General features: G+C 40.3%; 2 protein-coding genes across 2 annotated transcripts in view; one reads left to right on the top strand and one right to left on the bottom strand.

The window, feature by feature from the left end:
- The window catches only part of rad51d (RAD51 paralog D), a 26,843-nt gene extending 15,800 nt beyond the window's left edge, over positions 1 to 11,043 (top strand). Inside the window, exons 4-11 of the mRNA XM_003453438.5 lie at positions 840 to 921; positions 1,104 to 1,238; positions 1,315 to 1,410; positions 1,536 to 1,626; positions 5,790 to 5,860; positions 6,353 to 6,520; positions 8,375 to 8,511; positions 9,740 to 11,043. Of these exons, the coding sequence (XP_003453486.1) occupies positions 840 to 921; positions 1,104 to 1,238; positions 1,315 to 1,410; positions 1,536 to 1,626; positions 5,790 to 5,860; positions 6,353 to 6,520; positions 8,375 to 8,470 (739 nt within the window). The 3' untranslated portion in view covers positions 8,471 to 8,511; positions 9,740 to 11,043. The remainder of the gene's footprint in view (positions 1 to 839; positions 922 to 1,103; positions 1,239 to 1,314; positions 1,411 to 1,535; positions 1,627 to 5,789; positions 5,861 to 6,352; positions 6,521 to 8,374; positions 8,512 to 9,739) is intronic.
- The window catches only part of lig3 (ligase III, DNA, ATP-dependent), a 19,875-nt gene continuing 14,981 nt past the window's right edge, over positions 9,242 to 14,135 (bottom strand). The window contains exons 15-21 of the mRNA XM_003453439.5: positions 13,385 to 13,527; positions 13,186 to 13,260; positions 12,776 to 12,922; positions 12,151 to 12,301; positions 11,134 to 11,213; positions 10,936 to 11,019; positions 9,242 to 9,966 (exon numbers count right to left, since the gene is read on the bottom strand). Of these exons, the coding sequence (XP_003453487.1) occupies positions 9,733 to 9,966; positions 10,936 to 11,019; positions 11,134 to 11,213; positions 12,151 to 12,301; positions 12,776 to 12,922; positions 13,186 to 13,260; positions 13,385 to 13,527 (914 nt within the window). The 3' untranslated portion in view covers positions 9,242 to 9,732. The remainder of the gene's footprint in view (positions 9,967 to 10,935; positions 11,020 to 11,133; positions 11,214 to 12,150; positions 12,302 to 12,775; positions 12,923 to 13,185; positions 13,261 to 13,384; positions 13,528 to 14,135) is intronic.

The following is a 14,135-nucleotide window of genomic DNA, read 5'->3' as shown; positions in this document are numbered from 1 at the left end:
AGGCAACGGGTGAAGTGTCTTGCCCAAGGACACAACGACCGAGACTGTCCAAGCTGGGGCTCGAACCGGCAACCTTCCGATTACAAGGCGAACTCCCAACTCTTGAGCCACGATCGCCCCTAAAGAACTAAAGCAGTTCCAACCAAGGACTAGGTCTGTAATATAACCTCACAGAAGTCGGACTCATTTTTGATTGATCATAGAAAATACTCCATGAGCCATCATCATGAAAACACTTGAGATATTTCACTTTACATGTACTAAAAATAAAATATTTCAGAAATTTTCATTTTGAATAAAAAGGTGAAAACAAATGGACTCTTTCTTGACACTCTACTTGGGACCTGATTTAAAGTTAGAAAATTGTATCTCAAACCTTTTTTTAGGTATATGTAAAACAAAGAAACTGTTAGACTTGCAGTTCCTTTTGCTGTAGGTACAGATCATTGCTGCACATCTAAACCACATCAGACAGTCTAATTATTTTAATTAAAAAGTGAATGATGTTTTGTGATTCACTAAAACTCAGACTCTGCAGATCTTCTCTACGTACCCGGTAGATTTGTAACCTGTAGAAAAACAACGGCTCACTTATGCACTGAGAAAGATACAAAATCCTTCAAAAAGCAAGTTGCAGTTGGTGCCTGAGCTTGACAAGAAGTAATCAAACGGCAGCTGGAATTAAGAATTGGCCGAGCATCTTAAGAGTAGTCTGGAGTCCGGCTCAGTTTGTATTATGTTTACCCAGCTGCAGTTTTTTCCAGCTCTACGCCTGCACTTAATGGTTTATTACATTGGATGGCAGTTGTGAGTAATGAATTGTACTTTGTTTCTTGCAGCTTAGATAAACTGCTGGATTCGGGCTTGTATACGGGAGAGATAACAGAGCTGTCGGGAGGCCCGGGAAGTGGCAAATCTCAGGTGAACATTTCCTACCTTACCTCTCCGTCACTGATAATTTCAGCCTCATAAATTCACTCCTTTTTAGAATTCCCCGTTCTCCTGTAGAATAAGAAAATGCACCTTCCAGAGTCACTGTTTAACCAAAACAAATTGTTCATGTTAACTTTAACTATCCCCGACATGCTTCCCTTCGCTTGTAGGTGTGCTTCGGTGTTGCAGTGCACATTTCTTACCAGCTGAAACAGAGTGTGATCTATATTGATACGACAGGAGGGCTGGCTGCCAGCCGCTTGCTTCAGATGCTGCAGGCTGAAACCAGCAACACAGAAGAGCAGGTGAATTACCTGAAGCTGCATTGAAAATTTTGGGTTATTTGAAGGAAAATAAAAACAAGCAACTTCTGCTTTACAGATGGAAGCTCTTCAGAGGATCCACGTCTTCCGTTTATTTGACGTTTACGCTCTGCTCGGCTGTCTGTACAGTCTTCGCAGTGGTGGGCTTCAGCAGGTTTGTTGACGATTGCTTTTTTATTTTGCTTAAGGATACACCAGCAATCCTTCTGTAGCTGGGGAACCTTTGTAGAAAGACGAATCAAATTTTCAGCAATCTAATTTTGTCACATTTTGTATTAGGCGTCTGTTGGCGGCGGCTCTGTCAAGGCGGTGATTGTGGACTCTGTGTCAGCTGTTATCTCGCCTCTACTGGGAGGCAAACAGAATGAAGGTGATATCTCTCTCTGCTGGTCCATCATAGTCAATCATACCTGAGGCTGTTTTTACACCAGCCATAAATCTGAAAATAAATGTCACAACAGGGTTTAAACACATCTGTGGAAGCATGACATCCAGTCATAAGAAAGTGGCAAAATAACACACTAATATTTGTGCTGTCACATTAAACCACAAACCATTACAGTTTAAGCACGAGCTCGAACCTCTGCTGTCCGTTATAAATAGAGCTGTTTTCATTAAATATGAAATTGCTTAAACTCGAGTCTGGCCTCTTGGGACTCAAAATAATTGAAATTCTTAATCCAAGCGAACTTCATTGAATTTGTAATGTTTGTAGAAAGCTCCAAAACTGTCATCTAATTAACCAGACAGTCAGTGCACCAAAATTCAAAGGTTCTTATCTAAAATAAACCTGCCTGTGAAAAGACATAACAATGCAAGCTATTGGCACTCTGTAATCTCTGCTGGTCTGTGTAGTGCAGCTCCTGATTGCTGAATAACTCGATTCAAAGAGAAAACCAAAACCAGAATAAGAAAATCCAAAAAATGAAACCAAACTATCGGATAACATCACAACACATGAAGACAATAACATTTCTCTTAACTGGAAACCTTTCGGCCTCATTTTCAACTCCACATTTTTATTCCTGGAATCCTCTGTAGTACCGTATTTTTCAGACCATAAGGCGCACTGGATTATTAGGCGCATTAAGCGAAACAAAACAGTCAGATAAGTCAAACTTTACTCAACTCATTCTTCTTGCTTCCTCCACTTCTGTACCATTGATTCATTAATGCTGAATTCTCTGGCAGCTGCTCTATTCCCGTGTTGTTGCAGTATATTAATAACTAACCTTGTATTGTGGATGGATTCTCAGTTGTTCTCCTGACTGAAGTTTGGTCCATTTACAGCATCCTGCCATGTGATTGCATTTGTCCCAAACCATCGGGAACCCTCACGTTAACTTATATCAAGTGGAAAAAAGTTAGCGTTCATCCTCCAGCTTCACTGTGTTTATGTTATGCTAACATAGCTGTGTTGCTAGCGATCAAGTAGTACATCATTATATACCAGCTAGTCCAACTTCAGTAACTCTACAAACGTCACTGCTGTTTAGTTTTCTGTCTTCATTTATGTTAGAAGTGATAGCAGAGCAGTACGTTTGAATTTTTTCAGAAATCTCTCAGTCAGAACATGCTATATCATGTTTAGGTGGAAACTAGCGAGCTAACTTCCTGCTAACTTCTAACTCTGTTAAATTTAATAAATTCTGTTTTCATGGATGCCTGGATGTTAAACTTAATTGTTCCACCTGGTAAAGCAGCAACACTGATTATTTTATTAAAGATGAAAGAAGTTTTTAACTCTCAGTGATGTAGCAGTGTTCGTTTCACTTTGCAACCTGAAGAAGAGGGAGTTTAGGACCCAGATTATTCTGCAATGCTCCGACAATCCATCAAGCGGTGTGGCTTTGTAGCTTACCAAAGTCACTAAAACATTTTTGACAGATTTTTGAGCACCGTGTACCACATAAAATCGGTTCGAGGTCAGTAAGTACAACCAAAATTCATACATAAGAGCACCAGATTATAAGGCGCACTGTTGATTTTTGAGAAAATTAGATTTTAAGTGCGCCTTATAGTCTGAAAAATATGGTACGTTTACATGTATTTAGCTCCTCTTCCTTTAAACCAGGGTTATCAGACTCAGCTTTAGCTGGAGGCACTACATGTACAGAAGTATTTGGCTAAATCTCTTACCTCTGAATTCAGGTGTTTTCAGTCACAGGTGTATTAAATCAAGCACTTAGACATGCAGTCTGTCTTTACACACATTTGCGAAAGGATGGGCTGTTCGAAAGAGGTCACTGAATTTGAGCACGTAGGGTAATAAGATGCCACTGTCTGTTTCTTACATCTGCACGTCCTGTAGGTATGAGGTGTAGGTGGTATTGTTAATTTATCCTTATAGTTTATGTAGTTCAGTGATGTGTTAATAGATTAAAAGAGTAAACAAATCATTAATTTTAAGTTTGCATGCATATAAAAAATAAAAATGAAAAAGTTCCATAACCATGATTCTGTTCAGTCAAGAAGAACTACTGGCAGTAGGAGGTGTTTGTTTAAAGGTCTTTCTTAAAAACCTTAACTGACAACTCTGTTATGTGGTTAAAATTTCCATAAAAAGGTAAAAGTTAAATGTTTTTGATCATATAGTTTACATGTGGCACAAAGCCTAGCTGGGAATGTTAATAAACCTACAGCCTGCAGTTTTCCAGAAACTACAATGATTGATAGGCCACATTAAAATTAGCAAAGGACTGGATTTGGCCCACAGACCATGAGTTTAACACATGCGCTTCAGGCAAACAACAGTGAGAGAGGAGTGTTGCTGAGGGAGCCGTATTAAAGTTATCCACACTCGCTCACGTCATCCAGAGCCGAGAGTAGAAAACTGCTGGAAACAGCCTTCGGAGCAGGTTGAAGCTCGAGATCATTTAAAAACTGAGCATCCAGCAGAAAATAAGGAAAAGCATAATAGGTTCTCTTTAAAGATAAAGCAAATGCGTTCAGTTCAGTAAATAAGGACGTCTTTGGTTTTTACAGCCCACCATCTGTGTAATTCATTTAATGTTTCCTATGCACTCCTAAGAAAAGAAGTCAGCCCTTTACTGCTGGATTATAATTCGAAATGTAATTTGTGAGCTCGGGCACACTGCTGCTGTGCTCAACTAATTACAGTAATGAACAGCACAGTGGAAAATTTGGATCCAGTAATTTGGGTTTAGGCACACAGTAGACTTCATATTACTTCTGAAGAAAAAGGTAACATTTTCAAGGTTTTAATTAAGGAATATTCAAAGCACAGAGTAATGTTTGGATTGTTATGGTTATGAATTTGGTAAGATATTAAACATGCAACAGATCATAAGATGATAAATTGAAAGAAAAAACAGTCAGGAAGCAACTGAAAAATTTTAAGAAGGCATTTTAAAAAATAGATGAAGGTGAAAATCTCAGCGTATGTTGATATGATCCGTGTGACTTTTATACTCGCTTCAAATAAAGATTGTTCCTTATATTTCATTCACCATTTCAGCCTTAAAATGACTGAAAATGAGTGGACCATCTGTAGTTACTTTCTGCCACATGATTACCACCACATGCTTTTGTCGTTTTATTTTGTCAGCCTGCAACCAAGCTTATTTGGTAGTGCTATACCAAGACAACAGCCGTCACAATGTTGTTATTATTGTAACCACAGGTAGCAAGTGCTTGGCTTGACCCATGATTGCGTTACCTGTAAATAAAAGAATCTAACGGGGTAATTTTAGATTATATGCAACTATTACAGTAGAAATGACATAATTTGTGTATAGGTGTTAAAACTGTAGTGCCTTAGTGCATAACCTCTGGCTCAGACACAATGGATGATTTTCATCTGTAATGGTTGTAAAGACTCCTCCCATCACAGGAGATTCTTTGTTATTGCCTTAAATGACAGACCACAAAGTGCAGAGGTGATGTAATGTATGTTTATTATGTATACTGTGTGTATATATGCAGAAATTAACTGGGACCCAGCACAGCATCATGTATATTTTTATGTTAGAGGGTAAAGTTAATCATGTTTACTGTTTATCTTTATACTTTGTTACACTTTTATATTTTTTATGACCCAGTTTTTTATTTCACCTAATTGTATATATTTGGATATCAGATTAGTTTTGCTTCATGGTGATATTTTCTGATCCTCATTATAACAATTTCTTTTAATAAATAAATCTTATCATCTGTTTAGCCCTCGGTTAGCCTGCTAATATGTGTATTTAGCACGAAATATAAAGGTTAGCTTGCTAGTTTTGCAGATTTTTATTAGGAAACTTTAGAACAAGAAGCTTTTACAGTTCGATGCACTGGTGAAATACAAATGTCTGTACCTAAAGTGACAGATCCGTCATGGGCATCGCTACAGGCTTCAACAAGCAGCCACAGCTTTTTTAAGTCAACCCCAGCGATTTTTAGGAATGCAAATTTCGCAGTAATAAATTTAGCTTGAGCTGCTACTGTTGAATTGCTTTGAAAGTTCCTGTGACAGAGTCTGAGAGTATTCTGTACATGAACTAACCTCTCTACAACTTCCTTTGCCTCCAGGCATGTCCTTGATGATACAAGTGGCAGGAGTTCTTAAGACGATGGCAAAGGACTTCAACGTTGCTGCTTTGGTACGGATGACTCAGTCTTTGATGTGTGCTGCTCTAAATGCAAGATGCACTTCCAGTGTCAATCTAAAGTCTACACAAACTACTTCCTCTTGTTATTCTTTCTTAAAAAATCCTAAACATTTTACTGCTTTTTTGGGTTAATAAATATGATTATAATAATTCTAACAAATAGAGTTTTAAAGCAAAATCAACCCTGTTTAGTGAACTGCAGGTTTTAATTATGTTTAAAAAAAGGAGTATGCACATTTAAAAAGCATGCACCAAAGAAAACTGATCTCAAGTCATCACCTCAAGTTATTTGAACAGAGATGAAGATAATTTGGTAGCTTGTGTGATGTCCCATTTCATTAAAAGTGGGACGATCTGCTTGTCCCACTTATATTTTCCTTCTTCTAAAGCTTGTATTACGCGTGGGAAGCTGTACCAAAGCATGGTGTGATAATCTCCTGAGAGTGAGGGAAGAAACTAACACGATGGTGTCTGGGCCCACAGGTAACAAACCATGTAACGAGAAGTGGCAGCGGGGAAGTGCAGCCCGGCCTCGGCGTTTCGTGGAGTCACATCCCGAGAACCAGGATCCTGCTGGAGCGAGTAGAGAAGGCGGCGGCTGTCAGCCGGCCCAGTCTGCGCTCTGCAAAGCTGATCAAGTCTTCCAGACAGGTACAAGAAGCAGCATTAACTTGCAGAGCAACCAGCTCAGTGTTGATTCTGTCGAGGGGTTTCGTTGTTGTCAAAACATCTTGTTAAAATGGAGACTTTGAAGTCGTGTTTGCCCTTTTAAAAACCGGTCTGGTTTGATAAAGATATGTTTTATTCCTCCGCCGAGACATGAGCCAAGGCGAGGAACGTTTTCAGTTTGTTTGTCATCGAGATTAAAAACACTACCAGATCAGATCTGATTAAAGTTTCTGGAGAAGAGGAGCATGGCCAAAGGAGAAACCTATTAGTGGGGATAAGGATCACTTACATTTATGCTTAACTTTCACACTCCTCCAGTATTTAAACTTTTAAAAAAGTTAAAGTTTGAAAACTCCAGGATTGTGGTTTAGTATGGACAGCCAGAAACTGAGATTTTTGGAATCAGTGGAGCCAGAAATCACATCTGCCCCCTAACTGAGTTGTCTCAGCCACACACACACAAAAAAATTACAAAACAAAGCTGTAACAGCCAGGCTCACATAGCTTTTCTGATGCTGTAATGGCTTCCTCAGATCCTCTGATGATGGATAATGCTCCTCAAGCATGTCACCATGTTTTCTTCGTTATACCCTCCATCCCACTCTGTTTTCTATTCCCATGACTGCCTTATAATTGTATTAGTTTGAGTAATAGTTCCATCTGGCTAAGAAATCCTGGCTCTTACAGCTGAGGTCACAAGTTTACATACACTCAGACATGAATGTCATGGTAATATGGGCCTTAATGATTGTACTGAACTGTTCTTCTTCCAGGGTGGAATGATTGTACAGCATACATCTTTAATATCCTTTAAAACTGGGTGCACAAGTTTGATTTTGTCTAATCCTCACAGGGTAAAAAGTCTACATACAGGCTGAAATATATACATACACCCCCACAAATACCTGGTTTAATGTCTCTTAGCAACAATTAGCATAATTCTGGCTGGATATTTAACCGCAGGGTTTATTTAGATTGATTAGCTTTTAAGCATAGTCTGTGTTTGGGAGGCTATTCCAGTAACGTAATGTTGCTTTATCCATTCCAACACCAGTTTTGATGTTTGTTTGGGGTCACTGTGTTGATCCCAATTCTACATGAAGTTTCAAATGCCTAGCTGCTGATCTGAGGTGCTGTTGAAGAATTTGGAGGTAGTTCTCCTTCATTATTCCATCCACTTTATGCAATGTACGAGTAGCACTGGCAGCAAAACAGCCCCAGGGCATGATGCTACCACCACCGTGCAAAGATTCAAAACAAATTCAGTCTTGTGCCCAATTCTTGTCTTCAAGTAATTTAAACAACGATTTCTTAAGTTCATCCACCATGAGAAGTGAGTTGGTCTGTTATGGAAGCCATGACAGGTCAACTTGTTTTTCAGACTTCTTGGATGTTCCCTTAGTTTATCCCTTTTTTTCCCCAGCACCATATGAGTTCACCTCTTCAGTGGGATTTTCTCTGTAATTTTCAGACACAGGCCTGTGTTTGTTAGTAAATGCAGATTATTTCTGAAACTGCACTAAAACATGTCTCAGTGGGGATTACTTTCATTTTACAACTGAATTTGTTTTGATAGCATCTTAGTTTGAATGTATCCTCTCGGGTTTAATAACGATCACTGATATTCCTTTGACACCAAAGATCTTTTAAACCAACATTTTTATTAAAAATAATGGGAGGAAATTCACTCTGCATCTTCTGCTCTGGAGTTATAAAAGACGGTCGTCAGCAGAAACAAAGCGGCTTCAGAATGAACCGAGCCAGTGAATATTTAATATTGTGGCAGCGTTGTGTTTAACTAGGTCTAAATCAACTGTCATGTGCTCTGCTTCTTAGCCTTGTCACATCAAAGAGGAATTTGACTTGCAGTGGTGGAGTCGCTCAGAAAAAGGGTCCTCGGGAAAGAGGAAACTGGATGAGACGGATTCCTGATGAGAGCAGCCGTAATCCTCTGCATAAATGTCACACCAAAGGTACACGCATGTTTCTGGGTCGAATTTGTGAGAAAATGTCTTTTTGAAGTACTCCGCTAGCATTCAAGCGATAACTAAACTTTATTCCAATTAAAAACGGTCGCTACAGTTATTAGCTTCAAAATTGACCCATTTAGATACTGCCGGCGTCATGCTCTGTCAGTCATCTGCTGCAGCTTTGGCATACTGGCCTGAGATTTTATTCTTACCTGTTGGAAAAGCGGGAGAAATATAAAGGCTTTTCTCGTGTTTCTTTCAGGCATAGCAGGGTAGGCTCGGGCGAATTCTACTCCCTCAGAGTGTGAATACGTTCGAACATTTAATTAAAGCCACCTCATAGCCTGAAGTATCCCACGGAAGAAGAAGGCAAATCTGAATTATCCCTGAAAGCCATTCAGATGCAGCAGGCTGAAGGGAAAAAACCTCTCAGCATTTCACTGGATCATACAAAGAGTCTCACAATTGAGAAAGGGAAATGTATTTGGTTTAGCTGGAGCAACGCCTTTTTAAAGCAACTAATTCTCTCCGTATGTTTTTGGGGAAATCTGGCACATGCAGAGCTCTCCGGAGATTTCCGCATGTTCATAACTTGTAGCTTTGGAGGCCAGCATTTATGCCATTTGAGATTCATCTACATCTCTGTGACACCACAGTTTTTATTGCAAGTGGCTGCAATGCAAATCAGTGCGCCGCTCCAAACACAAACTGATGAAAATGAGACACGCTAGAATGATGTTACAGGGACATTTTTATTGTCTTTGTCAGGTTTGTTTATTCCTAATGGCAGACAGATTTGTTTGTGTTCAGTGCAGGAGCTGAGCTTTAATATCAGAGTGTTCTTCAGGCAGTAGGAAGTATTGCTTGATGCTTATTTAAAAAAACAAAACTGGTTCATATTCTAGATTTGTGTGTAAAATCCGTGTCAAACTGTACGTTACTCATGATTTAGAGGCTATATTCTACACCTCATATAATCATAGACTAATCTAGCACTCTACCTCCAACCTAAATGTGTACTGTGTGTTGCATCTGTTGGTCCGCATGAGCAGAATGCAGAAAGGTTCAAAAAGAATAAATTAAAATGACCTGAGAGCAGTGGCATTTGAAAACATACAGTCCCTGGTGTCACGGTAACATCCCCAAACTCAGAGCTGCCCTCTGACCCAGTTCATGGCTGGGTGAATGCAGTGTATAAAAATGTAGTTTCCTCCTCTTCTTTTATTAACAGGGAGCTACGACACGCCTCTTGCGGATACATTCCCAGATCCAGCTGGAGGTCACTTTCTGAGCCTGGCTCTGTTCTTCGGGTTCGGCCAGAGTGTGCGTGGCGGAGGCGGCGTCGTAATCTGGCACGAGGTCCCCGTCGTACGCCACGAAGTATCGCCTCAGCTTGTCAAAGTCCTGCACCGAGTTGGGCAGGAAGAGCTTCACGCCGCTGAAGATGTCCAGCAGCGTCTACGGGGAAAACAGTGAGGTCAGCAGAACAGACACCCTGCAGCGATACTTTCCCTACATTCCTGGGAACAAAGTGCTCTGCTTTTATGCACTGTTCAGGCTGTGTAATATCACCAAGTCACCAAGAAAAAGACTATTTAATATAAAGACTAGATTAGGCTTTGTAGAGCTCAGTCTGTGTGATTAATATCAGTCCAACTCTAACAGTCAGTAAACCTTAGCGTAACAGAATCTCTTCACATCCGAAGATTCATTTACTGAATTTGTTGTCGTCACACCTGCAGTCTCATAGATGCAGGTGTAGGGGGCACTTGCAAAGGATGCACACCCAGGCCTTGTTGAAATATAAACTATTGTAGCAGTAATTAAGGAACAATAAACAGCCAGTTTCCTTTTCACCTGCTTTGAGTAGCTGATCAGCAGAGCTTGTGATTGCTTGAGATAGTGGAATGGTGTTAGTGAGGTGGCCACATTTCACAGAGTGAAGATGAACTCTGTAAAGGTCAGACCTGGATGTGAATAAACATTCAGGTTAGGCCTAACAATCACAGCGACTTCTCGGCCAATACTCAGCACCAACCGGCCTGTTGACCTGGTTCAGTTAATGACCTCATATACTCAACATTGTACATGTAAACTTTCCCCTGCCCGTTCCTTTCCTTTGACAGCAGTTACCAGAGTTGCAAATATAAAGAGCCACTAAACCGCCAAATTTGGAATATTTGTATCTTTATTAGTCAGGTGGCCTCTGAGTAATGTAATCTATAACCTGTCAAAGCCATAAGCAATGCACTGACACACTAACACAGGATTCCAGCTTTTAACAAACAGTTACTTTGTTTTATGATTGTCATACCTTAAAAGAAACTTAAAGATGGATTTTGTTTAATAATCCTGAAGAAATAACATTTGTTTCTTCACATTAACTGTGTCCACAGAACACATTTAAACACACGTTGTGTTACTAACCTTGTCATTCCTTGGCTCCAGTTTTTGTGAGGTAGCTTTTGCTTTAGTTTGTCCGTTGCTGTGAACACTCTCACTCTTCTTCACCTGATAAGAAACGGTCTCATGTTAGGTCATCACTGCAGCTTTGGGTTTGTGCCTTGTGTTCTGTAACAATGAAACTTTACATCTCATGTGCTACATTAAAGAAAAGAAAATTACCTTCTTAGCACTGGGTGCGTCTGAGCTGGGAGTGCGAGGCTGGGATTTCACCGCCTTGGCTTTGGGTGGAGTGCTGCTGCCTGCAGAGTGCATGTTATTGATTACACATGTAACAAAGCAGCATTTGCAGCACTGGGGTCACTTTAAAAAGTGTCCACAAATTTCTTTCTGTATTATTATCAAACTTGAATTATGAACCAATGTCTAGAATAAAGGACATGTATATGAACATATCTGTGTGAGCCTGCTTCTTTAAGTAGAGACATTAAAGGTGAACAGAGGTGCTTTACTATTAGATATCACTATTAAATTACTGCAGTTGATTAGTTAAAATAAGAAATATTATTTCCTGTGTTAGAAGTTTCTGAAATTTTGTGTTTAGTTGCGTAAACTAGGTTTAAAACAGTTAAAACATCATGCAAATATTTATAAACAAAGTTTTGCACGATGCGAGCAAACCTGCAGAATCTAGGCAGGAGTGTTTGGTTTATGTAAGTGTTAATGAAGTAAAGAGTTCAATACATGTTTATGTGTAAAATTCTATTATCATTGGTGGAAAACAATTTTTATCTTCAGGAAAAAAAAGTAATGCTCTAATAAATGTCCACTAACCTGCAGATAAATCTTAAAATCTCACATATGCATTTATGGAATTTTCTTAAATAAACATCTGCATGATGGAGACTTTTTCTTTATGTGGGTGTTTCCAGGAAGGGCAGAGACGCCTGCAAGTTGAAAGTGATTCATTTGAAATCTCAGGGTCCCTCGTCAGTCTGAGGCCAGACGGTCAACAAGCTCAGTGCATATGCTGCACATTTGTGTTGCAGACACAGTAAAAGCATCACCTCGATTATAACTGGAGGGTTTTACTTATTGATGCTAAACTTTAACCCAGTTACAATGAAACAATGAGGCCTCAAATATTTTAACAGTACCTATTCTGCCTCAAATACAAGGTCATGAATTTACTGATTATGTAATGTAATTTCCCTTTATGTACGTGACTTGTGAACTTACTCGTCTTCTTGGGCGGAGCACCTTTGTTGGAGGAGGATGATGGCGAGCTTCCTCCGCTGTCCCCCCCCGATGAGCCCTTGTCATCGTTGGACGTAGACGGACCCGCTGTCACTTTGAAGTCGCTGTTCTCCTTCGATATGCGGTACAGCTCCTGTGCAGAGTGATGAAATGACAACATGGGCTTCGGCCAAGAGATGTAATGTTCTGTGTCAGTGGAGATTGAAGACCCGTGCCGGATTCAAATAATTAAGCCCAGGCATGTTTTACTGCCTCGGCCAATATTTCAACTCATCCGTCAATACTCGCGGGAAGACTGCAAATTTGCTCCTCCTCCCCGCTGTTTCAATCATACTTCATGCTGTCCCCCTGGGTGCTTTGTTTAACAGTGGGCTTAATTATTTCATTCCTCCCGTCACCTGTATTACTACACATCCTCCCATTTTTCCCCCTATCATATTTTACAATAGAAAGCAATTAGCAACAAGCATCCCTAGAAGATATGCCTCAGTTTTAAATGAATGGCTGATTTCTAAAATGTCTTTTGTGCCGTCTCAATAAAACTTCATCACTGAGCAGCGGCTAATTGTTTCTCAAGCACTACAAATCAAAAACGCTGATATCCTACTTTAAGCTGGTGCAAGTTGGTGGCGCTCTTCCAGTCCTTGTCATCGCGGATTCGCGTCATGCGGGGGAAGCGGATGGAGATGCCATCAGCGGTGTGCATTTCCGATTTGGAAAACTCCGCGCCTGTGATCTCCCACACAGGTGCGTTCTGTAGCACAGGAAACACATAATCATATATAAAAGCCACAAAGGGTCACTGCATGCATTAAAAACACCTCCCATCTCAGAGCCCGTCATTATCTCGGCGCGTTTCGGGGGTAATTCATTTAAAGGAATTCCCGTGGATACATGCAAGAGACGCTTTCAACTTCTAATTTCATTCAAAGGGTGTGCAGTATCCAGATATACAACTGTGCTCTGCGTGAACAGGCCCACTGGGAAATCCAAATGTGCTGAGTAGTGACATCTCACCTCAGGATCGCGGATAATGAAATCTGGATAATAGTTCTTGATGATTTTCAACCAGCTAGGGATTTTGCTTGGGTCCTACATTAAGAGACACACACACACACACACACACAGACACACACAGACACACAAAAGATTCATTTTCACTTTTATGATATCAGCTCAATATTCCTGGTTAACCTCTAAGTGGATCCTCTCTGACCTTGCTGATTTTGATCATATCCAGCTCTTTCTGGAGCCTGGCCAACATGGCGTCATCGTAGCCTCCGGAGCACTTGGTGACTGTGCACCATTTCTTGGAGTCTGGGTCGTAACAGCCCATTAGAAAACTGGACATGATGCCCCCTGGTGGGTAGAAGAAGACACGCAAGCATTAGGAGAACTGCTTCCCACAGTATAGTCTCTCCACCTTCTCAAAACCTGCCTCTTCAAATTATCTTTTTTCTGCTTCCCACTCGCTTCCTACAGCCTCTTACGACAAGCGTTTCATCTGATTCATTGTTTCTGCTCTATTAGCTCGTCTTCAAACTACACGAGTCGTTTCATTAAGCACGCTTTGAAAACTTGTACCTTTCTCATTGTGTTTGTTATGTTGTTGCACACTCATTAGCCAGCCTCCTCAATGCCCCCTGCTTCATATCTCACCTGCTTCTCTATTTCACCCATTGGCATCTTCTCCTTATGTAACAGCCTGTATCTGCACATTTTTCATATGAAATCCTCCAATTTGGTTATGTTTTCCCAGAGTAACGGAGCTGTCTTGTTAATTTCATCATCCTATCTCAATATAATACATGCAAGAATCTTGTATTTATATTTTCGCTTTGTGGCTGAACATGAAGTGTCACACCTGCAGAAGGCTTGACCCCGTCTTTCACAGCAACATTAAAAGTTGGGGGCAAAAGTAAAACTGTCTTAACCGTTCAAAGCTGTTTTCATACATGAACTCCAAC

Source organism: Oreochromis niloticus, linkage group LG10 (assembly GCF_001858045.2).
Source record: "Oreochromis niloticus isolate F11D_XX linkage group LG10, O_niloticus_UMD_NMBU, whole genome shotgun sequence".
Classification (NCBI taxonomy): Eukaryota; Metazoa; Chordata; class Actinopteri; order Cichliformes; family Cichlidae; genus Oreochromis; species Oreochromis niloticus.
Note: the sequence above shows the minus strand (reverse complement) of the source record. Positions and strands in the feature narration are given on the sequence as shown.